The sequence below is a fragment of the Triplophysa rosa genome, linkage group LG8 (assembly GCF_024868665.1).
Source record: "Triplophysa rosa linkage group LG8, Trosa_1v2, whole genome shotgun sequence".
Taxonomy (NCBI): domain Eukaryota; kingdom Metazoa; phylum Chordata; class Actinopteri; order Cypriniformes; family Nemacheilidae; genus Triplophysa; species Triplophysa rosa.
The window spans coordinates 6,461,019-6,488,267 of NC_079897.1; the positions used below are offsets into that span (position 1 = coordinate 6,461,019).

Consider the following 27,249-nt stretch of genomic DNA (forward strand, 5'->3'; position numbering starts at 1 on the left):
GGCAATGTTGTTATAAACCTTTTATTTTAAAGTTAATTAAATAAATTATTTTATCTAATTTATTTTATGCTATAATTTATTTAAATTATTTTTTCATTTATTTTAATGCCATTAAGCCATAATTTATGAAACACTATTTAAAAACATCATGCACATATTTAAGACAATTTAATAAAAAACTACCAAAAGACAAAGGAATTATTAAATGATAATAAAAACCTTTTTTTTAAAAAAAGCACCAGCAATATAATAGTTTTTCCCACCAGCCTGTTATAATTCTTAAATCAAAAAGTAAAAATTCAGAAACAGATAATAATGCAATCTAATGTAAAAATAAATAAATAATTAAATGAATAAATAAAACACTACTATTACTCGTTGTCTTAATTTAGATAATAAATGGTGCTGCATAATATATTATTGAACAAAGCTAATAGCTACATTTCTTCTTCCAAGAGCATTGTGTTGCATTCATGTTTTCTTGACTGTAACACAGCCGGCAGGTCCGTAATGCTTGTCATAATGCGTTGTGACTCGTGACAGTTTTTTTCTGTTTGTTATACAAACCAATTAACTCTATTTACAGTTGCGTTAAAAAAAAAAAGACTGGGATTTTGACCACGCTATGCGGTCGGCGACCAATACGCGCCAGTAGCCTAAATACAATTATGTGATGGCGGCAGCGGTGGTCGATAGTTTACATGACAACATACTAACCTGTCTTAAACAAGGTCTTGATAGACTGGGATACAGCAATTCTCCTGGCCTCTCTCCTTCTTTTCATTACGTTTCTGGTAACCTGATTTATGTTTTCTTTTCCCCGACATTGTCAGTCAGCATGTACATCGCTAACTTCATCTGACGTCTCAACTCTGATTGGTCGTCTTGTTCACGAGCTGGGGTGGGACTTCTGAGAATACTTCGTATCAGACTAAACCATTTTTCGGGAGGCTAGAGGAGCAGATATTAGAAAATTTCTTTAACCAAATTGCATGCTTTTTTGTGGTTTTCATAATATCTCAGTTATACAACTAATAAAATATTAGAATTATTCACAGAACATGGGCCTATATAGTATAATTCCTGGAATTGACCCCACCTTTCACCCCACTAGCGACGGCCCTGGCTCACACTGTTTAAGCGAAAGGCCTTTAGCTTGTTATGTTTAAATTAGATGTACTCCTAAAAGATATGAAATGCTCACGATCATTCTCTCACAGCAGTTTAAAAAACAAGCAAAATAATTCTTCCTCGACAGGAACAACATCATACAGGGTTGCCAAGGGAACCACATGTCGTAGATACAGGTTTTATTAAACAAGTAAATAGCATTAGTCTGAAAGCTATACAGTAGGACTTGGAAATGCTATGCCCTTGACATCAAGTGCCTGTGAAGGAAGAGACAATCATTGTGTTTTGCAATTGTTCTTCGGCATCTGAGACACGAGGAGGAATGAAACAATAATTATAGCTAAATGGAGCATATTAACAACACAGACAAAACAGAGGTAATTAAATTATAGTGAGTGTAGACTGTGTAGTAATTGCTGTTTTGCTTTTGCCCCAGTGGCGGACTGGCCATCTGGAGAACCGGGAGTTTTCCCAGTGGGCCGCTGCTCAGTGTGGGCCGGTCAACTGTTAGGATATCAAGAAATGTAATATTATTTTCTTTTGCCCACTTGTTATATTTGTGATTTCTGTGCCCTAGCCTAGAAGCGGTAATAGTGCTCGTCAATGTTAGAAGGTTGACCAATCAAACAAGGTTTACAGATTCTTGCCAATCAAATGTTTAACAATGTTTAACAATAAATATATCCTATTTATTGTTAAACATTGTTAAACATTTGATTGGCAAGAATGGTAAGATTTAAGACATGCAAACTATTTAACTTTTGTGTATTCTGCTGTTTTAAATGAAAACTTGGTGGTTTGTCACATAATGTAAGGTGTGTAATGTAAGGTGTGTAATGTGCATTCGACATGCCTAAAAACACAACCAATAGCATACCGTTTAGCATTCGAGGCATAAGATAAGACGTGTGTATATGGTGGATTTAATTAACATTGAAGAATTCAATATATTGCAGAACTATTAGCACAGGTAATGAAATGTCTATTTTTGGTCAAATTTTTTATTGAATGTACAGTTTTATAAAGCTTATTAGCTACGTTATTAAGCCCAAAGAGTGAATGTTTTCTCTCATCTCTTCTCGGTTTACAGTCCTAAATGCTCACTTTTGTTTAGACTTGTACATTATATCTCATGTAAAACAATATTTTTTAGCGAAGTCTAGTCATACCTTTTTGAAAGCATTTTAGTAAATTCTCTTGTCTAGGAAATTATTCATAACTAAAGTCATCACCCTCAGACTTAAAACAGGGTAAAACTTGAATCTTTGTGTGTTACATGTCATGGTTAGTAAAGTGTAATTTACAAACAGTTCAAATACCTTTCCCTACATTACACTGCATGTTAAGGCTTTTATGTAATTCTGATATCTATTTGTTGTCCATTTGTTTCTAAATTGTGGTGTTATAGAATGGTTTGTGCATCAATAAGCTTGTATGTTATGTTGCGCGTCCAGTGTTGTGGGCTGCTCCTGGTGAAGAAGTTCAGGGCCACTTTTTAGTCCCACTCCGCCCCTGGCTGTGACGGTGAGTAAAAGAAACTATCAGAAAGACATATCAATGAATAGACTGGGCTCTCCAGTGAATATTTCTAAAGCTGGTGTTATTATTTTAAAGACTTGGCTGCAAGAACATATTGTTATCACCCCAGAAAAGATACAGTACATTGAACACAAGTAACAACATTACTCTTTGTAACAATAAGCATTTGAAACTGACTGCAAGAAAAGACACATCTGTGTAATTGGACTTACCACTCAAAACCTTACAGGCACTACAAAAGCTGTTCAAAACTCTCAGTGTGACAACTAGCCCCAGTCTCTCCACAGCTGACTGAAAGAGAAAGATGAAGTGAGTTTGTTTATGATGACTCAAGCCAATTGCTGAAAGGATGCTAGATTCTTGATGCTAGACATAATTCACTGCCAGGAAGCACTTGTTTTTGTGCAAACTGTTAACATAGTTGAAACATCATCAGGCTGTTTATGTCGGGGTAGAGTCACCTACATGCCTTATCATGAACCAGAGAGCACATTTTTAGTGAAGTGACACAATGAGAGAAATTGTCTAAATGAGCATCTTTTGAAAATTCATGTTAATACAAGCAGTACAATAAGTGAAACCATGAAAAAAACCTCTTGAATAAAAATCATTAACGTAAGATTTTTACGAGACTATTTTTGTGTGTAGCCTCAATGAAAAAGAGAAGACAAAAGATTTGATGTTTTTGCCAAATGGAAAGCATTGCAATGAGGTTAAAAATAGGCTTGACATCTCATCCATCAAATATTGGTTGAGGGTCTTTCTTGCACTGGTGTATGAATGGATTATTATGATTCATTTTTAATGAACGCTTTGTGCTGCTCATTTCTATGGCTAGAGAGAGTTGGGGCAAGGTTTGAGAAATCTCAAGGGCTTTTTGTCCATGCTATATGATCATGCTTGTCATGTCAAGATAATTAATAATTAAGCTTTTTCCACAGCCTTGGTTAAACACTAAAATCTGTAGAGAGTTTGAAAAATCTTTCAGTTTTTTTAAATGAAAATCTGTTCATGCTTGCAGTGGATAACCAGAACCAAAGAAGTGAGGTTTAAATGACACCCAACAATGGCTTATTTATTTGGTGTTACTATGTGTCTAATTGTTCTTTATGTATTGTATATTGTATTTTATTTTTGGTAATTAACATCTGTTTTTATATTTTATATATTTTTTCGTACGCTGCATACAGCATGTGGCTCATGCACATCTAATTTTTATATTTTTTTGTTGATGTTTTTAACCATTTATTCAAGGGACTCGTTTGAAACCATTTGTCTGCCCAATGACTCAGTGCAGCATTTGTTTTTGCAATACTGATTACTTATTATTAATTTCTGCATAGTCAGTATGACATTTAATTAATTTCACACCTGACAGCAATTCGTTGTAATTGTATTTTGATGAGGTTTCTGTTTTCCCTAGTGTCTGTTTTAATTTAAGCAATACAAACTGACATGGCATTAGTTCAATATGTTCAAAGAGCTCTTCAAGCTTTTAAAGGCTCGTGTTTTTATTCGTAGAACATGGATTTTTTTTACATTTTATTTAACTATAAGGTTATACATTTACTATTCCAATGTAAACTTGAATTCTGTGGCAAACAATAAAAAAATTGAGGGGAGAAAACGGACCTTGCTACATAGACACAGAAACAGACAGGAGAATTACTTTATTGCAGTCCCTGAAGAAGGCCTTGCTGTTAGGACCGTATGCCATCAACATGAAGGTTTCCTGAGAAAATCATAACATGTTGTGTCTTCCATTGTCATAGATGAGAGAGACATAAGAGTGCATTTGTGCTGTGGATAGACAGGAGCGACTGCCTACATTTACAGTACTCAGCTGTGTATTTACCAGAAAATCATTGTTTTCCTGTCACTGACCGAGTAGTCACAGCATTGAGGTTAAACCCTGATACAAACACGACATCCAAAAACATGAAATATAAACAGAGAGTTGAAGTGAATCTGGGGAAAGATAATTAAGATTAGATTTTCAGTGAGCACAATCGATTCTTTAAAATAAACTGCTACTTTCTGATTTCTGATTTCAAAGTTAGATTTTAGATATGGCACAATTGATCTCCCTCTTGTGGTAGTATGCAGATATGCACTGATTAAAGTATACCAACAGCATAGACAAATCACTGCAGTTGCTTGGGTGCACAAATAATTACAAGTAATTGCAAGTATTATAGAGAATTCTGGTAACAGACTAGTGTAATGAATCTAAAATCTTGATCAAAAGACCCAAACTTTGTGTATAGTACCAAGTCTTATATGTCCAAAGATGTCATGAACGATGCCCTATAGTCCATTTGGAGCAACCTGTCATGTATGTTATGCTCAGTGGGATAGTTCAACCCAAAATAAACAATCTTTCCTTATTTACTCACTGTCATTTCATTTCAAACTGTATGACTTTTTCTGCAGAACAAAAAAATGTTGGTAACCAAACAACATCGGCCCCCATTGACTTCCATTGTATGGACACAAAACCACATTTCTCAAAATACTTAGTCATCATGTGCAGGTTTTCAGCGAGATAAGGATGAATAAATAATGACAAAATGTTTATTTTGGAGTAAACTATTCCTTTAAGCATTGTCAAACATGCAGATTTTTGTTAGGCAGCTCAGATCTTTTACCACTAAGACATACCACCCCATGATGTCTAGTTCATTTTGTTGATGAAAAACTGCATTGGATCTGCGGTGTTTGTGAGAATGTGAAGCATTTGCTTCTAACCTTTCTCCTATAGTGAGATACATACAGTTTTAGCAGTCAGTTGTACTCTGTCATTTAGCAGAAATTGCACACAATGATTGAGAGCTAAAGTGGGGCACTCAAAATGTACTTTGAGCTCACACTGTTTCTTATTATTTGGGGTTGAAGATAAAAAACAACTATTCCTTTATAGAGACCACTGTATAGTATTCATGTTTCATTCATTTTGCTAATTGTATTCCAGGCCATTTTAACTTCAAGACGAATTCCTTATCGATTCTACACAATTTAAGCATATTACTTCATTAGGCTACTCTTCTTCTACGTTTAGAATGAACATGAAGGGAAATAAAAACTGATTCTAAAACTCAAATTTTCACTCAAATTGGCACAGTTCACTTAATATTAAACCAAAGCGAACATGTAACACAGCAACATTGCATTTGACCTGTGACGATAGCAAAATAAGGGCGTGTATTTGTGGTGCCGGGTGCATGTGTGAGGCGTGATGCTCGAATTCGCCCCATAGTGGAAACCACAGGGAGCTACTGCACAAACTAAAAGCTGCAGGTCCATGGTCATGAGCAGAGATCTAACTTACTTCTGAGACTTTTGAATGAGAGATGTCACCTTTGCTGCTGTTTACTGTTCTACAGACTTTGTCTTTGTCTCAAGGTAAAATAGTCCTGATGGACGATTGGGTAGAAAGACTGGAGGTTTTAGTTCAGACAGCGTGGGCTCATCTGTGGTCTGTTATACTTTCTATATTTTTGGTTTTGTCTAATATTGTAAAACAAAGCGGTTACTCTGTGATTATACTTGAGCAAAGTATTACTTTGTAATACTTAAAAAAGTAATACTTAAATTGTAACAGAATAGTACTGCACAGTAAAATCACCAGTGTCAAAAAAGGTCAAGTTAACACACACAGTGTATATATAATCCACACTCTCAAAGGGTGGATTATATATACACTGTGAGTGTTAATTTGACCTTTTTTAACACTGGCTATTTTGCTGTGTGTATAGGAAAATCACTATCTTGGAAAATCAACAGCTTACTTTTATCAAAAGACTGCTTTGTGTAAGACGCTTTGAGGTTCAAACAAAGCTAAATTTAAAAAATGGAGCACAATGCATTTCTTTCTCAAAAAAAATTACCAATGAATGAAAGTACACAGACAGTTTCACTAAAGAGTTGTTTGCATAAATTGCAACCAGAGATTCAATGTGCTTGCACACAGCTGCGTTGCTAAACTTCACCCAGACTGCATGCAGGCACATTATTGTATTTCTATTAATGCTATTTGAGATTTTGTTATCTTTACACAGTCAAAGTAAAACAAATCATATGGATAAATTTGTTATTGGTATTAACATGCCATGCAGGCATTTAAGACAGAGCTCTAAATTTTTTATCTTCAGTATTAGAAAAAGTTGCATGTTGTAATTTTGTGCTGCAGTGAATGCAGAATACAGATGCCACGTGACGGAAATTGTAACTACACAATTTGATTAATATCAGAATTTCACAAAGATGTGGTCAGTATTAACTGTTTATCTGGAAATGCATCAGCATTGTCGTGCAAAGAAAATTGATCACAAATACAACAAGACTACATATCTGCCATTGTAAGAAAACAAATTCAGTTTCCTAGAGAATATTAAATATTATGTTAAAGTAAATTATGATATCAAACATACGCTAAAATGCTGGATTACACTGAATTTTACAATTATTATCTACTTAGTGTTCATCTTCAACATCTAAGCAGCATGTTGTAATTTGGCCGTGTGAGGTGTAAATAATCCAAAATACTATATTGATTTATTTTTTTGTTTTTCTTAAATGAACTAAAAATGAGGCCCAATAATCACATGAGTCATGTGTCAAATGTGATAAAAATGGCTGAGTATTTTGGGATTTACTTGGTACATTTGAAATGAGAAAACATACCAGTTAGTCGCAAGAGCAATTATATTTCTGAATTAATTTCATACTGTAACTGAGGCCATCCGAACCTTCATTGACTGTAACAATTTGATGTAGATGGACTCATTTAGAGCATGCGGCCAGATGTTTAAGTTTGTCTAATTTAGCCCAGCAGACTCTTTATTAATAGTGATCCAGTAGTAAATATCACATAATTTAGCTATATATAGTTTTAACATAGCTAACACATAACAATAGTCCTGTACATGACCAAAAATCCATAGATATGTAACACTCTATTAACCATACAAAAAATAATGTAGGGTACATCATATTGACAAAATAAGGTTTGCGTTTGCAAACGTAAATAAGTTTAACTCTGTAACTCAACGCAATCCTTACTGATGCTTCGATTTTAGTTTTCTTTGTTGAGCTAAGACAGCTTTTTTCTGTACCTAACTGCTAACTTTTTTTTTACAATTGAGTATTGTTATTGAAGATTGGCACATTAAAAGGGCTGCAGATCTTAGCGCTTTTGCAAACAGATCTCATATGAGATCTTAAATTGCTAGGCTCTGGGCCATTTCTAGAACATACAGAGTGAAAAGGCCAATGAAAGGTGTAGCAAATGTGAATTTTAACATGTACATTTTACTTACACAGAAGTGTTTTGAGGTATAATTCACCCAAATATGAAAATCTGACATTGACTCTTATTGTTTCAACCTGTATGTTTTTTGAACATACATGAAACAAAAGAAAAAGCATTCAGCAAACTTCAAAATGTGTTTTATTAAAGAAAGAAACGTTTGTTTGAAACAACATGATAATTATAGAAAATAAACTTTGAGTTGAACAATTGATTAATATGTTTCATTGATGTTTTAAGAAGATATTTCGATTGATTCACAATCAGTGATGACAATATTTAAATCATGATTATTAAAGAAAATGTGGCTTAATTAATTGCTAAACCCTTTTGTCGCAAAGCTATAGTCCCAGACTAAAACGAATGCTTAAAGTGATACTTCATCCAAAAATGAAAATTCTGTCATCATTTACTCACCTTTGAATTGTTCCAAATGTGTATAAATGTATTTCTGATGAACACAGAGAAAGATATTTGGAATAATGCTTATAACCAGACAGATCTCAACACCCATTAACTACAATAGTAGGAAAAATTACTTTATCGTTTTTTTTGTTCTGTTACACAAAATAAGTTATTTTGAAGAATGTAGGACAGTAAAACTGTTTTTGACTACCATTATTTTTTTCCTACTATGGTAGAATTTTCATTTTTGGGTGAAGTATCCCTTTAAGCTGTCTGAACTGAAAACAGCTTGTACTAAAATATTTTAAAATATGTCAGTGCCATTGTTTTGTCTCAAGATGCAGACCAGTAATGTTATTTTTTCCAAGGCATTTTTCTAAAAGCGATTTAAATATACTAATTAAACGAAGGCATATTCCTGGTTTAAGTATTGTCTGTGAAACCGGCCCATAGTGAATTATTTAGAATTCATTTAAGTTTAAATATCGCCTTGTACACCCCATCAAGATCGCAAATGACAGACACACAGACGCCGACAATTCATTTATAATAAACAAGGTAGTAAACAGATTCATCCACATGTAAAACCCATAATTTCTATCGTTTCTTTATCTTGCCAGGATTCAATATTACGAATGACCTTCCTCCTAAGAATGTGAAGAAGCCTGAAGATCACTCAGCCAGTGAGTTACTCAATAAATACTGTTATAAAAGTGGAATGGAATTTTGGCACTTCGATAATGATGCACATCCATGCTGCTTCTATAAACTTTACCAGAGCTGTCAGTGGTACACAGAGCTGGGTAGATTACTTGGGAATTGTAATCCATTATTACAGACTACATGGCAAAATTTGTAATCAGTAACGTAATCCCTTAGATTACACATTTATTGTAATGTAATCAGACTACATTTTGATTACATTTAGATTACATTTGTTTACATGTGTCTGTTTTATCTTTACCTCGTGTATCTATGTGCCCACAACACTTTTCTTGTTAAATTTAAAAATATTACAATTATACTAAATTGAATTATATTCAATTATAAAAGTACAAGAAGTTAATCAAATACCTTTATACTTAATGACTGCAATACAACAGCACAGTTACAATAAAAATGGTTAAAGAATAGAGAAAGGGCCTTACAGTGTAGATATCAAGTGTAGATACCAAATCAATGTAAATGGGTGTAATATTCATGAAGTGATGGGCAAAACAAAAAGTAACTAATCACGCAAATCATAGTATTATTTACATTTACATTACATTTATTTATTTGGCAGACGCTTTTTTCCAAAGCGATTTACATAGGAGAGCATATAACATTTTGTCAACACGCTAAAACAGTACCGATAGTTTACAAGGCCATGTTACAAGGAAGATTACAGCTGAAGAAAGCAAGGGAGAGAATGAACAATGGGGAAGATTTTTTTATAGACACAAGACAAAGGTGCTGCAGTTCGAGCGGAGTTTTATTGTTGCTAGATTGTTATGATTAACACTATTCTTGAACAAAACATAGCGAACAAAAATGCTTGTAAACAAAAACGTGTTAACAGTTTAATGCTTACAAAAAAAGTTATATGAAATGTAATCTGTAAAAATAAAATAGTAACTGTATTCTGATTACAAGTATTTTACAATATAATGTAATTCAATTACAAGTACTTGATTTTTGGAATCTGATCACGTAATCCAGATTACAAGTAATCAGTTACTACCCAGCGCTGGTGGTACATCATACAAGCAACCTGTCACCCTGTTCAGAGGTCAAACCAAAGCAAGCCCTTTAGACAAAATCATAATTCCACAAGCCCTGCACAAAGACAAAATGTGCCTGTAGTCCCAAATTTGGAGAATTTCATGATCTTAAAACACACAGTGTCATAAACTTTCTAAAAAAAGTTCTTTCCCCAGTGTCCTCCATGCTAAAGTATGACATTTCCACAGGAAGTGACTCACGGGATGTGGCTGTGTTGCAGTGTATTGCTACAAAGTTTTGCAACATAAAACAATGCCCCACGGGCTAGATATTCACTTTGTTGTCTAAACAAAAGTCTAGTGACTGCTATACATTAATTTTCATTCAAAACAGAATCGAAAGTTTCGAGTATCATCAGCACAAGGATACAATGTTGGAAATGGTTCACACTGTTACAGCCCATGAAAATAAATAATAATCAGCTCGCATGAATTGTAGGCACAGTTTGTAAATGAGTCAATGAGATATTTTATGAATTTTATTTTTCTCTTTTTGAACTTTAGTAGGGCTCTCCATGTTAAGTCTGTCCCACGGCTGCTCTGGTGTTCTAAGGGCCCATCGCACAAACATCACAGTGGATGTGACCCTCAACCTGCTGGATGCTCAGGAGCTGAAAGATCTTGCAAACCAAATATGCAAAAACCTTGGTTGTGGTCAAGAACATGCTATGAACGCAACAGTTAGCAGTGCCGTTTGCCTTGCGGATTGTATTCTGAAAGAGTCAAAGCTGCACAATTGCACTACAGCTGCAGAAGATGACTGCACAAATGCAATAGAAGTCATCTGCGGTGAGTCATCTAAGATCTCAGGCCAGGATTCAGTCATCTCACTTTTGTTTTGTTGCTTTGTGATTTGATTGGCTGATACCTCTGTTCTGCAGAGCATCAAGCCACCCGATTGGCCGGAGGACAGGATCGCTGTGTTGGACGGGTGGAGTTGCTGTACAATGGGCAGTGGGGCACAGTATGTGATGATGATTTTGACAGCGGAAGTGGAGATGTAGTTTGTGCCCAACTGGGCTGTGGCAGCATGACAAAACTAGGTTATTTTGGAGCTGGGACAGGGCCCATCCACATCAGCAAGATGAAATGCTATGGCACAGAGAGGAACTTATGGGAGTGCAGTGTGAACGACTCCACTCCCACAGACTACTGTGGACATAAGGAAGATATTGGAATTGTGTGTTCAGGTACAAACACACATGACATTTATATGATTTGTCTAGAAACCAAATGTTTATGCCAAATGCATTACAAACTAAACTTCCTGTGGTTGAGGTCTTGGTTGGTGACCTCTTGAGGTGGAGTGATAATTTGTTTTCAGGTCCTGGTGTGAGGTAATTCAGGTCAGGTGTCATTTTTTGTGGTTGGTGGGGAATCATTTCCATTTCAGTCAGTTTAAAAATAGGACAAATGTGAGCAGGACAGGGTTGCTATTTTAAAATGTCAAAGCACAAATATTCACTAATGGTCAAAAGCTTTCAAATACTAACTTATTCATATTTTTCCACAGTTTAGAAAAATAATAAGCTTATCAAAACTGTGGAATACACAAATGAAACTATGAGAATTTAAAAAGTCAAACAAATTTCAGACATACACCTTTAGAACAAAATAAGATAATTTTTAAGATAATGAGAAACATTTCACTCAAGTGCTCTAAAACTTTTGACCAGCAAGTATGTTATAAGTCAGTTTGTGCTTTCTGTAAAATCCTGATTGACATGTATCTGGTTATAATCCCTTAGTAGTAAACCTTTGATGTATCCAGTTATATAATTTTCACTTTATTTTTAAATACTAATACCTTTTTTCAAATGTATGTATGTATTTTCAATTAATGTATTTATTTCATATTCACGACAGAGAGCACAATGCCTACACCAACACCAAGCAACACAACCTACTTGACATTTATGACATGGACTGCAGGTGAAAAAAAAGATTATAAACTTGAACGAATATATATTTTTAAATGATTAAAAACTGGTTAAAAGCATGGTTAAATAAGCACTTGTGATTCTAAAAGCCTTTCATGGATTTCTCTGCTCTTTTCAGAGTCAAGCACAGTAGCGGCAATGAAAGACAACAGTGGAGTTTCAGCAGCAGCTGTTGGCTGCTTCATCTTATCTGTTGCTCTGCTGCTCTTTATTCTGTCAAATGCTGCTGTCTGTGTGCTTTTTAAAAGAAAGGGCAAGTACAAACATTTTCCTTTGCTTTGTTTATTTTACATTCTTTAGCACGTTTGTGTCACTCACTGTGGTCTTCATATGCACATAGTGCAGTTCAAATGTATCACTGAAACATGATGATAATATTGTTTTCAACAAATAAATGTGAACTCTGATTACTCATAAATGGTACAAACAATGTAAAGTACTTGATAAATAGGAATGTAAATTGCATCGGTAACACTGTACAATAAGGTTGTATTTGTTAACATGAAGTAACAAAGAACAAAATCATTTTTTCAGAATTTATTAAACAATGATAATGTTAGTTAATGTCAATACAGTTTTCATGTTAGTTTGTAGTGCATTTAAAATTAACATGAACCAAGATAAATAAATGCTGTAGAAGTATGGCTCATTGTTAGTCCGCATATGCATTAAAGGGATAGTTCATCCAAAAATGAAAATTCTGTCATCGTTTACTCACGCTCATGTAATTTCATTCCTGTATAAATGACTTTGTTGTGATAAACACAAAGATATTTAGAAGAATGTTTGTCATTTTCAGTTCCGGGACATCATTGACTACCATAGTAGGAAGAATTAAATCAAAGGTGCCCGAGAACTCTTTGTTTTCCTAAATTCTTCAAAATATCTCACGTGTTCAACAGAACAAAAAAAAATACAATCATACAGTCACAGAACTGAAAATTGCTAACATTCTTCCAAATATCTTTCTCTGTTTTCTTTGGAACAAAGAAATTTATAAAGGTTTGAAACAACCTGAGGGTGAGTAGTGATGACAGATTTTCCATTTTTGGATGAACTATCCTTTTAACTAATGTTAAATAATACAACCTTATTGTAAAGTGTTACCATTGCATCTAACAATGACACATCAGAAGCAGAGGATGACGTGTGAAAAGCTAAGTGCAACATTTAATAAACACTATTTTAAATGTTATTAAATTAATCAACATAACTGAATCAAACTGAATTGTGTCCAAATTGCATCTCATCAATTATTAAATAATCATACAGTTGTCATTTTCTCATCACCAAACCATAAATGCATACTGTAACACGTTCAAAGTAAGGAAGGAAGGAGGCTGGAACCGGCGAACGATAACCAAAACTTTAATAACATAAACAAAGCATAAACCAAAGTAAAGGGCCGGCAGCCACCTCATGGTCGACTGCCGGCTATGCAAACATATCTAAACCGCATACAATGTCCATGTCTGGTCCTCTCTCTCGTCGTATCTTCCTGTCGCTCCTCCTCTTATGCTTCCAGAGCTCCTCCGTGAGAGATGCGAGAACGGTGTAACGCACAGCTGACACTCATTATCACTCTCGCCGCCGGCCTCTCGTCCCGCCTCCCTCGTCACACATACATAATGAACAATGCAGATGTGCAAACAGGAAATCCAATTCAAATTTAACACTCATTTAATACGAAATTAGTGTTGAATCGAGCTTGAATTTAGTGGCAGCCTAAAATGGGCCAGAGCACATCAGAAAACCCTTCAGTATTCCACATATCCAACCAGCAAACCTCCAGTTATGTTTTATTCTGACCTGCCTCGCTGAACATCTGCGACAGTAGATGATGTGTTGTAATAAATTCAAAGGAATTGTCTGACTCCTCTGATGATTTTTAGACAGCACAGTGTGCGTGCAATACATTCCATTCAGATAACAGGAAATGCTTTCTCGTACGACATGAATAAAGTTCAACCACTTGCCTCCATCTAAACGTAACCAATTACTAGAACTAAAAAATATATCTTAAAACAGGATTAGTGCTGCATGAGAAAATTAAAGCTATGTTTGTTCATCCTCTGTGCCACAGCATATCAAATTCGGCAACATCAAAGTGATTTCCCGGCAGGCACAGAGTACCAGACAAATGCATTGACAGGTATCTACAACCCGAGAATTAACACAGCTCCTGAAGCATGTCAATACGGTTTGTAGTCTTAAGGTTTTATTGCCATGGTCTGAGACCACATTGAAAATCTGGGATTTAAGAACGTGTTTAACCCTGAAATTGATCATAAAGTTTTTTTATATTTAATTCAGTGATTCATATTTATTAATATTTGTTTTGATATTTAATGCATTCAGTGAAGTATCAAGTATTGCAGGGATGATATGGATCATCAGGATTTGACTTGTGAAGTTCATACCAACTGAAGTGTTGTGTTAGTACAACAAAATGGAGGCATATGACAATGACATTTTCTATAAGTGTTTAGTGTCATGATTTTTCACAAAGGAGACGGAACTCAAGTGCAGGTAAATGGCAATTTATTGAATAGTCCACCAAGAAGAGAATAAACAGTCCTCCAGACACCACCGAACCAGTCCGCAGAAACCACAGGGGTCACAGGGAGAGCACTCAACCCGACGAGACTCACGAGGACGAGCACAGGACCACTCCGGGAGATCTTGCCCCGCGGAGGGAGAGCAGGAAGCAGGGAGAAACCTCGACCCAAAGATTCTAGAGAGACGACCACTGGTGGTGAGATGCCTGGTATAGAAGAGCCAGAAGAGAAGAACACTTGGTGGTGAGATGCTGGGGTGAAATCCGCCGAGAGGTCCAGGACGCCAACAAGAACTTATGAGGGGTACAAAAGAAAACTAATAGAAACGAGGCAAGGCACTGGAGACAAAAGAAATCATATAACCAAGGGAACCAATAACTAAGAATACTGCTCAGGAGCGAAGGCTAGGAACTAAGGAATATAACCAAGAACTAGAAACTACGACTGTGACTGGAAAACAAAAGAGAACGGCTGTAACATACAACGGTCTGACACAAGACGAGTGGGGTAAAATAGGAAAAGCCTTAATGATGGGAAGGGGCTGCAGGTGAGGATTTAACGATAGACCAGGGGAAACTACTGATCGGGAAACGGCTACAGATGTGTGAGTGATGTGAAACCGATGAGGGAAAACCCTGACAGGGAGACACGGGGGCGAGTGACGCGAACACCGGACACGTGGAGAGCTGTCAAACGGTACTCCACGTGTTCGACAAAACAAACACACATACACAAGACACAACCTCGAGGTGACCGGGATCACGACAGTTATATTATTATTATTGCATTTTAAAGTCAACTTCAGGAAACCATTGTTTTAATGTTGTAATCTAATGTTGTAATGGTCAAATGCATTTGTTGTCTCATGAATGGAACATTTTGTCTTGCACTCCTTAGAAAGTCTCGGTTCAAGACAGAACTCAAACTATGGGCATGGATTTGACAGAACAGCCAATCGATCTGCTCATGGCTCTTCCTCTGATTCAGACTATGAACATCACAACAGTGACCAAGCACTTTACCCACCAGGTATGCAGTCTTTAGCTGATGATACGACTATAAGGTCAAAATTCATATCAGCCAATACAGATATGGTCCACTTCAGAAGACGTAAAGGTATAAAAGTTTAGGGCCACTTTCTTTATTATTTTTTCACATTTTAGAATATCATCACATTTAGATTTGTTAGCTCATTTTATGTATATAAAGCTTATTTGAAACATTTAAGCATGTGCATTTAAATAAAAAATGTTTTAAAGATCATGAGAAACACTTTAGTTCAGCAAGTCTAAACGTTTGACCGAAAGTGTGTATATAATATAATTCAGTATGTTATGACAACCCAGTCTCAAGGCAGTTCGTGGCATAGGCACGGAATTTGGAATCTATTGATTCGTGTTCATGGACATGAATTTCCCCCTATTTTCGTGTCAGTCAGCACGACCTTTTTTCGTGTCAGTCAGCACAACCTTTTTTTGTGTCGCTCAACATGACTTTCAATACACAGACCGGGTGTGTAGGTACATTTATATATTTATAACCTGATATCAAAAGAAGTCCTACATATTTTAGGAGGTGGCTAACCAACACCTTACCTCACCCCAAACCCTAAAATCACACCCGCAAAGACTAATTTGCTTAAAACGCGAGTTGGCAAAGCAATGATACATGATAAATGATTTTTGTCCATGAACACGAATTAATAGATTACAGTTGTTGACAATGTCACGAATTCCCTTGTGACTGTGTTGGTTATGAAATGTAATGCAATCATTAAATTTAGCTTAGCAAAAATAAACAAATTTAAGTCATTTAGACAGTATTTAGTGATTATACCATTAATGTTGTTTTTACTCAACTTATATTTATATATTACATTATGATAATAATAATAATAACTTTATTTTATATAGCGCCTTTAAAAGTAGCGCCATCTCAAAGCGCTTTACATAAGTAAAAATAGAGGGACAAAAATTTTACATATACTAGAAATAAGATATAAAATATTTTATAAAGATAAAAACAAAAAGAGAAACAAGCAATTTCACTAAACAAATTATACAAAGCAAATATAAAAAAAAGGCACTCACATATCTCACATAAAAGCTACCCTAAAAAAGTAAGTTTTAAGAGAGGATTTAAAAATATTAAGAGATTCTGCATGTCTTATCTCAGAGGGAAGAGAATTCCATTGTTTTGGGGCCAGATAAGAAAAAGCCCTATCACCCATAGATTTTAAGCGAGTTGCCGTGACCATTAAAAGACCAGCTCCAGTAGAACTGAGGTTACGTGATGGGGTGTAGGGTACTAAAAGATCTGACAAATATTGTGGAGCCAACTCATTTAAGGCCTTGTAATTCAGCAGAAGGATTTTAACAGGATTTTTTGACAGGAAGCCAATGTAAGGTTTCCAAAATAGGTGTAATGTGAACACTTGCGCTGGTCCTAGTCAGGATGCGAGCAGCAGAGTTTTGTACCAACTGTAATTTGCTAAAGGTAGCTTTTGATGCTCCATCCAACAATGCATTGCAATAATCAATCCGAGAGAAAACAAATGTGTTAATTAACTTTTCAGCTAAAGAAAACGACAGCATGGGACGTAATCTGGCAATATTTCTGAGATGAAAAAAAGATACTTTAACGGTATTCTGAACATGTAGATCAAATGTTAAATTAGCATCAAATGTCACTACCCAATTTTTTTATTTAGTTTGAAACTGTAAAACAGAGCCATCCACATTTAAGGCTAAAGGCTCAGCTTTATGTAACTGGTGAGGTGAACCAATGAGCATCACTTTTCAAACAGAGAAAATGATCAGACATCCATTTTTTAATCTCAGAGATACATTGAGAAAGAAAAGAAACCGTTGCGTTAACACCAGATTTTGAATGTACAGTATGTATATCTGGGTGTCATCGGCATAAAAATGAAAGTTAAGTCCAAGTGATCTCAGAAGTTTCCCCGAAGGAAATATGTACATGCTAAAAAGTCTAGGGCCCAAAATTGAACCCTGGGGCACTCCAGATTTCACCACCCCAACCTCAGATCTACAGCCACCCAATACAACAAATTGCTTGCGTTCTGTAAGGTAAGACTTAAACCAGTCTAGAGCAGAGTCAGAAACACCAAAAACAGCCTCTAAGCGGGAGAGTAAAATACAACGATTGATAGTGTCGAAAGCGGAATATCAATAGATACCCAGGATGAGAAGCAATTAACAAGTAATTTGTGACCTTAACCAAAGCTGTTTCAGTGCTGTGCAATTTACGGAAGCCAGATTGAAGAGGCTCAAAGAGATCATTGACAGTCAGGTGAGACCGCAATTGAGAAGCAACAATTTGTTGTAAGATTTTTGCAAGAAAGGGTAGATTTGAGATGGGACGAATTTTTTTAGGTTGTCAAAAAAAAGTATTGTTTGTTTTAGGTACAGGGGTGGCAGCAGCAATTTTAAGTGCCTCTGGCACAACACCAGTACCCAGGGAGTCATTAATAATACCCAGCACAACAGGACATAAAGATTCAAAACACGACTGAAACATTATTTCTGTCATATCCTCTCAAAGAATGTAATGTCCAAATCACTGGCAAAATAAATAACTGACAAAACTAGATTTTAGCTGAAATGGTTAAAAAGTTATTTAGTAGATCATAAGTTGTACTAAACTTGCTTATAAGTGACTACCTGGACATTGAAGCAGTTTCCAATGTAGACAGTTCATCAAAGACCCTATTTTGTCGTTGTTGACTCACATCTTACAGTAGAGGGTCTGCATTACATGGTAAACAGCAGTCGCTGTAAAAAATCTAATTAATAGGCTGTGAATTGTTTGTTCTAGCACCGAACATGAATGATTCAATCAGTACATCATCTGGTGAAGGCTATCAAAACACAAATATCAACATGGACACCATCCACAAGTCAGGTATGAACAAATAAAGTAATAACTGTGTTTGTGAGATAGCTTGATTTTATATTTATACATTTGTCAGGAAAATGTATCCAAAACAACTTACAGTTCATTCCAGGTATACTTTTACTCAGTATATGAGTTCCTTGGGAATTAAATCAGTCACACCATTTTATCAGAATCAACATCTTTCCACATTGAATACCTTGTTTTTTTCTACAGTAGATGAAATCCCAACTCATCTTGATAAGGCTCTATTTACACCATTGGCTTTTGGAGACGTCGACTCACCTGCCACCCCAACTCAAGGTTTAACTCTTATTTAACTGCTAAACTCTAAAAGATGGCCTCTAAGGGTAAATGGTATTTTTTTGAGTGAGGTTGAAATTAATGAATTCTTTGCTCTATACGCTGCAGTCAATATGAATGATTCAAGCAGTACGTCTTCAGGAGAGTTCTATGAAAGCACAAAGACTGACATGGACAACGTTATCAAAAGTATGTATAGATGTGTGTTGGGTTCATGAAATGTATATTATGCTTTCGTTTGATTTACTTAAAGGGGTCATATGGTGCGAATACGTGTTTTTCTGTGTCTTTGGTGTGTTGCCCATGCATGTATTAGACACGTAAAATTGCAAAAAATAAAGTGTTGGAACAAAAGAAGCAAGCGAACGCTCACCCAGACCTGCCTGAAACGCCTCGTGTAACCACACCCCCACAAATCTACGTCAGTTCGTGGTATGATTTGACCAAGACCGCCCAAATGTATACGCAAGTAAGATGGGCGTACCTGTCAGCACAATTGCTTTGAAACCTGATGTTCCGAATATGGTAAGAGGCGTTACATTTTCGTCACACGCTTGCAGTATTCGACCAATCACTATGCACTGGTTAACTGGCCAATCATAGCACACCTCGAGCGATGAGCTTTGTAAAAAATCTGCGCGTTTCAGAGAGGCGGGGCAAAGAGGAGATACAAACATGCAAAGTATGTGGAAAATACAGCGTTTTTTTAACCCTAAATGGTGTATACACATTGCATTACATCTAAAACAAACGATAATATTCGTTTTAGCCGTGTCATATGACCCCTTTAATATTTTCTTTCTTTTTTTTGTCTTGAAGATGAGGATGCTTCACTTCAGGAAAATTCACCATTGACAACCATGTCTTGCAATAACCAGCACTTACAAGGTAAAACCACTGCAATGAAACGTAATTTTATAGTGTGCCTAAAGTAAAAAAATATACTCGCACTCATAAAATTTCAAACCTGTATAACTTTGTTCCATTAAGCACAAGATTTTTAACAGATTTTTGTAGTGAATATTAATGGGGACCATGCAGATACAGGCATGAATTTTGTTGCACAGTTTAACAGTTATACTTTAGCTTCTGAAAACCCATCTTTAAAGGTATCTTTTAGTTGAGAAATACATTTTAGATGTTTTAATTCTATTTTCTCTTTAGCAGAAGATGTGAATGATTTGGACAGTACGTCTTCTGGAGAGGTCTATCAAAACACCAAGTTGGACAATGATCTCAAGTCTGGTAGGTTGAATGACTTAACATTACATAGAGGCTTGAAAAATATTTTTGCTGAACACTTAGTGGATTCATCCAGTCAGCTAAACTGTCAGACATCTGTTTTCTCTAGAAGATGAGGAAAGCCCATCACTTCCTCAGCAGTCACTCCAGACACCTCACAACGCTCAGATGACGGGAAACACTGTTGTTTACAGCAGAATCCACACACAAGGTACTTCTTTCATTTTACAATGGACAATATTGACAATTTAGTAGGCTATCTAGTATAAAAAGTGTGATTTCTTTTTTAGCGGCAGATGGGAATGATTCAGACAGCACATCTTCAGGAGAGTGCTATCAAAACATAGAGTTTGGTATGTTCACATGAATTTGAAATCCTTTTGTTCGCTGCGTGATTTGAAAATTAAAAAAAGCATATTGTGCTTTGTACAAAGATAACATAGTTAATGAGTACATAATGCTTATTTTATGTCTTAAATGTTATGATTTTGAATCCCAGATTTACATGTGGTCTCAGACTTTCGACTTGAATGTACTTTTTAAACTGCCTTATTTAGTCAAGGAAATTAAACTTTTACCTACAATGAGGTACCTTCTGGTTTTCTGTTTGAAGGTAAGGAAAGCCCATCACCCCCTGAGGCGTCTGTAGATTACAACAGCACACAGATGACAGGAAGTGCTGTCAGTTACCAAGACCATCATATACCTAGAAGCCTCAGTCAAGGTACCACTTGCACTTCCATCATGTGACATTTCTCAGCTTGAAGATCTCCCTCTTCTTAAACCTGAACTCTTTTGAACTCATTCAGACAGTGAACATTTGCAAGTAGAGCAAAGACAGTAACAAAGCAAAATTAAACCTATTTTGTTTTGTTTTTAGAAACAGATAACACCAGCACATCATCTGAGAATTCGTATGTGAATGTTCCACCAAGAAATCAGAGTGATGATGGATGTTCTCCAGCAAGAGAACAAGATGCTCAGTCTTCTTCAGACAATGACTATGATGAGCCTGAAAACTGGTGAAAACATGAAAACTGGCACTGGGTGACACAAAAACTTTAAACAACATTTGAAAAAGAAATCTATTCTTTCTGTGGACAATGCGCATTTATTATTTACTGAGAACAATGCATCCCCAAAACATCAACTTGGAATGTAACGGGCACTTACAATACCTGAGAGGACTTTTTGAAAACAACAAAATATTGTTTATCCAATCTACATTAAACACTTTAAAATCATTGATCTACCATCTTTGCATACAATATCGCAGGAGGAATCATTTTAGCAATATCACTTGTACAAAACATGTACGTTTAGGAAGATGTGTGCCTCAAATCACTTAAGTCATAATTTTGTAGTTTTCTTTGCACAATTGAATGTAGAATATTTACACACATTACATAAGATTGATATAATACAAAGCAGCCACTGTGCTTTATATCCATCAGTGGCAAACTGCAGCATGTAAACTAACTACACAAAAACAAAACAAGCACAGAAGCTGACACAATTGAAAGAACACATTTTCCCCATCAAACTCGGTTTTGTAAATGTCCAGCATTTTCTTTAGTACGGAGGAAAGCACATATCACTTCTGTCTGGAGGATAACAATCAAGACTTGGAGAAGAGGTCACGGGCATTCAGTTCATGCTTTGTGTTTGCCACAGACCCACTTGAGTCGGTCTTGAGCTCTCAGGTCTGAGAGTGCGTGGGCAGTGTGCCAGCTACACTGGCAGGCGTAAGCTCGCCCACCCTTTCTCCTTTTAAGTTTAGCTCTTAATTTGTGATAGTCTGGCATGTTATTCCTAAAGATGGGAAGAAAAAGACATGTTGTGAGGATTTGAATATATTTATGCATGTGTGCAGCGAGCGAATCTCCAATTAATCCCTATACGTTTTCCATAACTGGAGACCTCATCCTCTGTGTATTCACATGCAAATACAAAAAAAAAAAACGTAGTCATTATGTGATTGTTCTTTGATTTCAAATTGCTGCTGGCTTTTTTGAACTAAAGTAGACATGTGGGTAGTTGACAAATGTTTTCAGTTTTTTTTAGCCATATAGGAAAGTTGTACCTGCTTGTGCCACAAACTTACTACAACAAAGTCACAAATGTTGACAATGAAACAAAAACATATCTGCAGTTCAATGCTGCAATAAAGGAAATAAAAAAAACACTTCATGGACGAACTATAGTATGTGTATCACAAGAAGCATTAAAGAGCCACGTTGTGGTAATAAAACCGCCAGCAACATAAAATGTCACTCAAATTTGAAGAGATTACATTTTCTTAAAGTTTGTGAGCGAAGGATAAAGCAAACACAGCTTCAATCACATGAAGAGACTGTTTCCTTGTCAAGTTATAACCATGTGCTATCTTTATTAAAGTTTCAACAGCGTAAAAATTGATCTTCAAAACCCAAAGTGGCTTTAACTTAAGAGCTCGACTGCTCCGGAGAATGTAGAAAAGGTGCATCATGGCGTTAATACAAAAGAGAGCAACATAAAAGACTGCGGATGATTCATTGTCTGTTTGATGCTACAATTGAGCAAAAGACTGCAAGACACTATAATGAAGTGAAAGTGAAGTGCAAGTCGCAAACACACGTACACCCAGAGCAGTGGGCAGCTATTACTGCAGCGCCCGGGGAGCAAGTAGGGGTAAGGTGCCTTGCTCAAGGGCACCTCAGTCATTACCCGCGGGCCCTGGGAATCGAAGCGGCAACCTTCTGGTCACGAGTCGGACTCTCTAACCATTAGGCCACGACTGCCATGAGAAGATAATAAGGAAATGACGCAGTCCCGCAGAAAACTGAGTCTGCACTGGAAAGTTGCCACACTGCATTGCATTGCTGAATTTTTGCATTCAAAAGCATTTTTTATCAATGGCTAAGGCCCTTCCAAATATTTCATGATACATATAAAGTGCAACATGCAAGGCACAACCAAAGCATCATAAACTGACATTTTAATATTGAGATAAAACACAGACCAAGTTATGATTAATAAGAAAGTATGAGAACACGAATGAACTGATCATGAATTAATACCTTACTCCAGGGCTAGTCAACTGGCGGCCCGTCAATCATCTTCACCTGGCCCGCCTTAACATTTCAGATAAGTGATGAGACTTTTAGAACGGTGTGCTTTAAATGCACTTCCTCCTGAAACGCCACATCTTTAAAAGTCCAAAACGCTGCTACATTCAATACGAAAGTAATTCCCGCGGCTCATAATGATTTACGTCTTATAAAGCGATTTGATCGGTCAGTCCAAGAAACTTAATGTTATTTACAACGTTATAATCAGCAATGCATTGCACAGCCACAGGCAATCGGTTTGCGCACGCGATAGGTCGCGTTCTAAAACGCGTTTTGTTCCCTTGAAAGTAGGCTAACTGTAGGAAGGGTACACCACGTGAACGGTTGTCTCAGATAAGGGGAAAACTGTTGTTTTTATTACTGCATTCATTATGAATAATGGCTATATTTACGAAAAACAGCTGTTCATCTCAATCAGAACTCGTACTATACAAAGACCCTATAAGTGCGTGGGGCACATGAATGCGATTGGAATTCACCCGAAGATGTGATAATAGCGTTCAGTTTCTTGCACAGATCAATTGACTGATTTATAAGACGCTTATTTAACGTCACAAGGGGCAGGGATTACTTTTGTGTTGAATGTATTTGCGTTTTTTACTTTTATTGATTTAACTTTAATTAATTCAACCAAATATCTTCAGAAATATCTTCTTGAAAAAACAATGCCACCCACATCTTGGATGTACTGGAGAACTGTGGGTGAGTAAATTAGTTGCAATTTTTGGGTAAAGTAATGCATTACGGAATATAAAATAGAGTTAAAAAGACGATATCCCTTTTAATTTAATATCATGAAAAGGCACAAATACTGGATGCAATATTTGTGTGCATGTTTTAATATATGGCCTATAAGTAACAGCAACAAAAACAGTATAAAAGGAACAAAACGAAATAAATAACAGAAATACAAAATAACAGAAGAAATGAGGATATGGTAAAAAAAAAACTGGCCCGCATCCTATTTATACTTTTGGAGTCTCGCCCTCAAAGAAAAGTAGTTGAAGACCCCTGCCTTACTCCATCTGTTATAATGGAAATCTGCTTGTCATGAGTAACGTGGATCAATGCTGCCCCCTTCTGATTAGAAGTTGTAACCTCGTGCTATGTTTGTAAGATGGCTCACCTTAAAAACAAATAATCGCAGGATGGATCCCACTCGTGGTCGTCAAACATGGCCACTCGAAAGTCGCATGATGTACATCTTAACTGGTTGCAGGCCCTTTTAAAATAAGACACAACAAAAAGATCACCAAAATACTAATAGATTTAATGGTTATAATAGGACTTGTATTGGTTTGAATACAAACTGTGACCGTCTCTGGTGGTCTCACCCACAGTTTAGAACAACAAGTGATGACATAATTTTCCTTTTCAGGTAAACTTAAGTCCAGGCAAGATAGATCTTGATGTAACTCTACCTCTGAGAAACACTAGTTCCAACACCATGCTGTACAGAGCTTCCACCAAGAAACACAGGACAACATCTGTGCAGAAAGGGACAATAACAATCAGTTATTATTGGCACATATTATATCTTAATTTGATTAAGATTTCCCCTACATACCACCTTCTTACAGGCCTGTTTGGATTTTTGAGGTCAAAAATGTAATTGTACATAGCAGAATTAAATGTACTTACTTTTTGGTCACTGTCTGGGAACATGCATCACCTGTGGAAGTCTTTGCAGCAATGGGTTCCTGCCCAGTTCATTAGAGATGTTGAAGATTATTAGAATATGAGTAGTGTAAACAACAATACAGCATGATTTTGTACGGTTTGATACGTATTTTTAATGGATACCATATGAAGCTCATTGATTTTAAGCATATTGTATTAAATGATGTGTGCATGACTTGCATGTGAGTTTATGGGCTGACAATCGTCCTCCAGTATTTCCTGCAGCATAGCATCAATATCATCATTTTCAGTTCCTTTGCTTTCTTGTTTTCTGGGGATAAAAAGGTAAATTCTTTTAAGGAGAACGTTCTGTGTCTTTGAGATTATATGATGGATGCATTGGATAAAGCATCACGAGAACGCACGTGATACTGGTGTGTTAGCATATGAGCAAAGCGTTCATTTTAAACTGTTCATCATCAATTTTCAAACTTGAAAGCTACGAACCGTTGGTACAGAAATAACTCATCAAAAGTGATCAGCTGTGACGGTTTTCATAAGGTTTTAGTTTTAAACTATTAACGTTAGTCATGATAGCCATGGCGCTAGCGTTGGTTCATGCGCTAACGTTGCTAGTCTGCTAACGTTACCTTGACTGTTTCTTGTGCTGAGGACTCGTACACCTGTGGTCCGTTTGTTTTAAATTATAAGCACTTTGTTTTGATTTCGATGTGCTGCAGCAAAACTTAGATTCGACTTCATCAAGTAAATCGTCCAAATCGTCCGCCATGATTATCCGGAACAGGACGCCGCTCCTGTCGCTATAGAAACGTTGGATAATTTCCTTCCTGTTCGCTTGGTAAGGTGACGTAGCTCTTCAGTTCAATTTTACCAATTCAACTTTAATGTAACAAAGTAATGTTAAACAAAATGTTTATAATATATTTTTGCGACATTTTGTAACCGATATAATCTTAAATTTTTAAAATATTTCGTTGTCGGCAGGATTCGAACCTGCGCGGGGAGACCCCAATGGATTTCTAGTCCATCGCCTTAACCACTCGGCCACGACAACTCATACTAATATTGTACTAAAATTAGTCAATATCGCCTTTCTAGAATAACATAAATTGTTTGTAAATTGTGTTGACAATAAATACCGTAAAAGACAAGACAAGTAAAGGCTGAATAGATAATTTGGTAAGATGCTAACTTTAGCCTTCTAGGACTGAAACCATGACCACGCCGTCCAAAACCACGCCTCCTCCAAAACGCATGAACGCGTCGCGCATAAACCAGGAGCTCTTGGATCAATTAAAAGTGTTATGAACTCGGCTTGTTTATTGTTTTATACTATTGTATGAGGTCAACTTATGACGTTCGCGTGGTTTTTACATTCAAAAACATCAAAATCAATAAGTAATAGGTTATTTTCTACCCGGGTTTTGACGCCGGCTCGACAAATGCTCGGTTTTAAGGGCATTGAAGACTTGGAAGTAAATGCCTAATGTAGCATAAAGTTGGTTTGACGTTCGATATTCGTGAATTTAGGGACCGTCTGTAAAGTTACATACACTTTAAAATATTTTTTTTAAAGCTCAATAGCATTTAAAGGGAATGACTTACAGCCACAAAACTTACTTTATAGTGTTCATGTGTGTGTACTCTATAATGCACACCTTTTAGATTTTTGATATTTATTATAATAAATTTTCAAACTAAATGCAAATATTCCTATGTTTCACTACTGTATGGACTCATACACAAAAATCAATGCGTTTGTTTAAGAGAAATATCCATATTGACAGCGCTATTAATGTTAATGTCTAGCTTCCGTTATCCCTCTGCTGCGCGTGAACCAGAGGCTTGTTTTTCTGGCAAATGACGTTGACGCACAGGGGAGACGGTATCCTATTGGAACAAAACGAAAAATGCCGCGTTCGTCACCGGAACTTGCGTCATTTGCCGAAAAACAAGCCTCTCATTCGCCTGCAGCTGAGGGATAGCGGAAGTTAGACATTAACGATAATAGCTCTCTCAATATGGATTCACTTCAGAAGACCTTTGTTAAGACCACGGAGCCGTGTCGAGCAGTGCTTTGATCGATGGATGCACTTTTTGGAGCTTCAAAGAATTTCCCCCCATTCACTCACATTCTAACGCTTGGAAGAAAATGATACGTGGTATTTCAACTGCGACTGCATTATTCTTCAATAAGAAAGTCATATTCAGTCAGGATGCCTTGAGGGTGAGTAAAACATGGGGAAAATTAGTTTTGCCTATGAAATATCCCCTTAAAGCCGCTGTTGATGTGAAAGAAGACTCCTCAAACCTTGTGAAGCAGTACATGGTATTTTATATTTATATATATATATATATATAATGAAGACTCTTCAAACCTTGGGAAACAGTACA

The 27,249-nt window shown here is 36.3% G+C and overlaps 2 protein-coding genes and 1 non-coding gene across 9 annotated transcripts; 1 reads left to right on the forward strand and 2 right to left on the reverse strand.

Moving 5' to 3' along the window:
• The first annotated feature begins 5,941 nt into the window (after nt 1–5,941).
• LOC130558205 (T-cell differentiation antigen CD6-like) lies at nt 5,942–21,599 on the forward strand. 7 transcript variants are annotated; one of them, XM_057340491.1, is made up of 17 exons: nt 5,942–6,072; nt 9,004–9,066; nt 10,651–10,935; nt 11,028–11,336; nt 12,013–12,078; nt 12,205–12,339; nt 14,170–14,286; nt 15,542–15,673; nt 18,482–18,568; nt 18,776–18,862; nt 18,971–19,051; nt 19,682–19,750; nt 20,027–20,107; nt 20,214–20,315; nt 20,395–20,457; nt 20,718–20,828; nt 20,985–21,599. In XM_057340491.1, exons 1-17 carry the CDS (start codon nt 6,021–6,023, stop codon nt 21,128–21,130), a joined length of 1,986 nt encoding a protein of 661 aa, XP_057196474.1. In that variant the 5' UTR covers nt 5,942–6,020; the 3' UTR covers nt 21,131–21,599. The 7 variants fall into 7 exon arrangements, with proteins under 7 accessions (XP_057196474.1, XP_057196477.1, XP_057196475.1 ...); XM_057340494.1 differs by having other exon boundaries at nt 20,217–20,315; XM_057340492.1 differs by having other exon boundaries at nt 20,030–20,107.
• Nucleotides 21,600–21,712: 113 nt separating this feature from the next.
• On the reverse strand, nt 21,713–25,819 carry cfap418 (cilia and flagella associated protein 418). The gene is made up of 6 exons (XM_057340498.1): nt 25,485–25,819; nt 25,075–25,165; nt 24,856–24,914; nt 24,636–24,701; nt 24,341–24,436; nt 21,713–21,916 (listed from the first exon to the last, which is right to left on the reverse strand). Exons 1-6 carry the CDS (start codon nt 25,622–25,624, stop codon nt 21,757–21,759), a joined length of 612 nt encoding a protein of 203 aa, XP_057196481.1. The 5' UTR covers nt 25,625–25,819; the 3' UTR covers nt 21,713–21,756.
• Nucleotides 25,820–25,827: 8 nt separating this feature from the next.
• Nucleotides 25,828–25,909, reverse strand: trnas-aga (transfer RNA serine (anticodon AGA)). The gene has a single exon. It is a non-coding gene; the product is annotated as a tRNA-Ser (tRNA).
• Nucleotides 25,910–27,249: the final 1,340 nt, after the last annotated feature.

Bases quoted from the DNA above. Each gene is read 5' to 3' on its own strand.
- LOC130558205 (XM_057340491.1), top strand. From the start codon at position 6,021: ATGTCACCTTTGCTGCTGTTTACTGTTCTACAGACTTTGTCTTTGTCT. The intron at 9,067-10,650 runs GTGAGTTACTCA...TTTGAACTTTAG, and splicing joins GCCTGAAGATCACTCAGCCA to TAGGGCTCTCCATGTTAAGT. The intron at 14,287-15,541 runs GTTTGTAGTCTT...TGCACTCCTTAG, and splicing joins TCCTGAAGCATGTCAATACG to AAAGTCTCGGTTCAAGACAG.
- cfap418 (XM_057340498.1), bottom strand. From the start codon at position 25,624: ATGGCGGACGATTTGGACGATTTACTTGATGAAGTCGAATCTAAGTTT. The intron at 24,702-24,855 runs GTAAGTACATTT...CTTTCTGCACAG, and splicing joins TCCCAGACAGTGACCAAAAA to ATGTTGTCCTGTGTTTCTTG. The intron at 21,917-24,340 runs GTGAGCCATCTT...TCCCATCTTTAG, and splicing joins TGCGATTATTTGTTTTTAAG to GAATAACATGCCAGACTATC.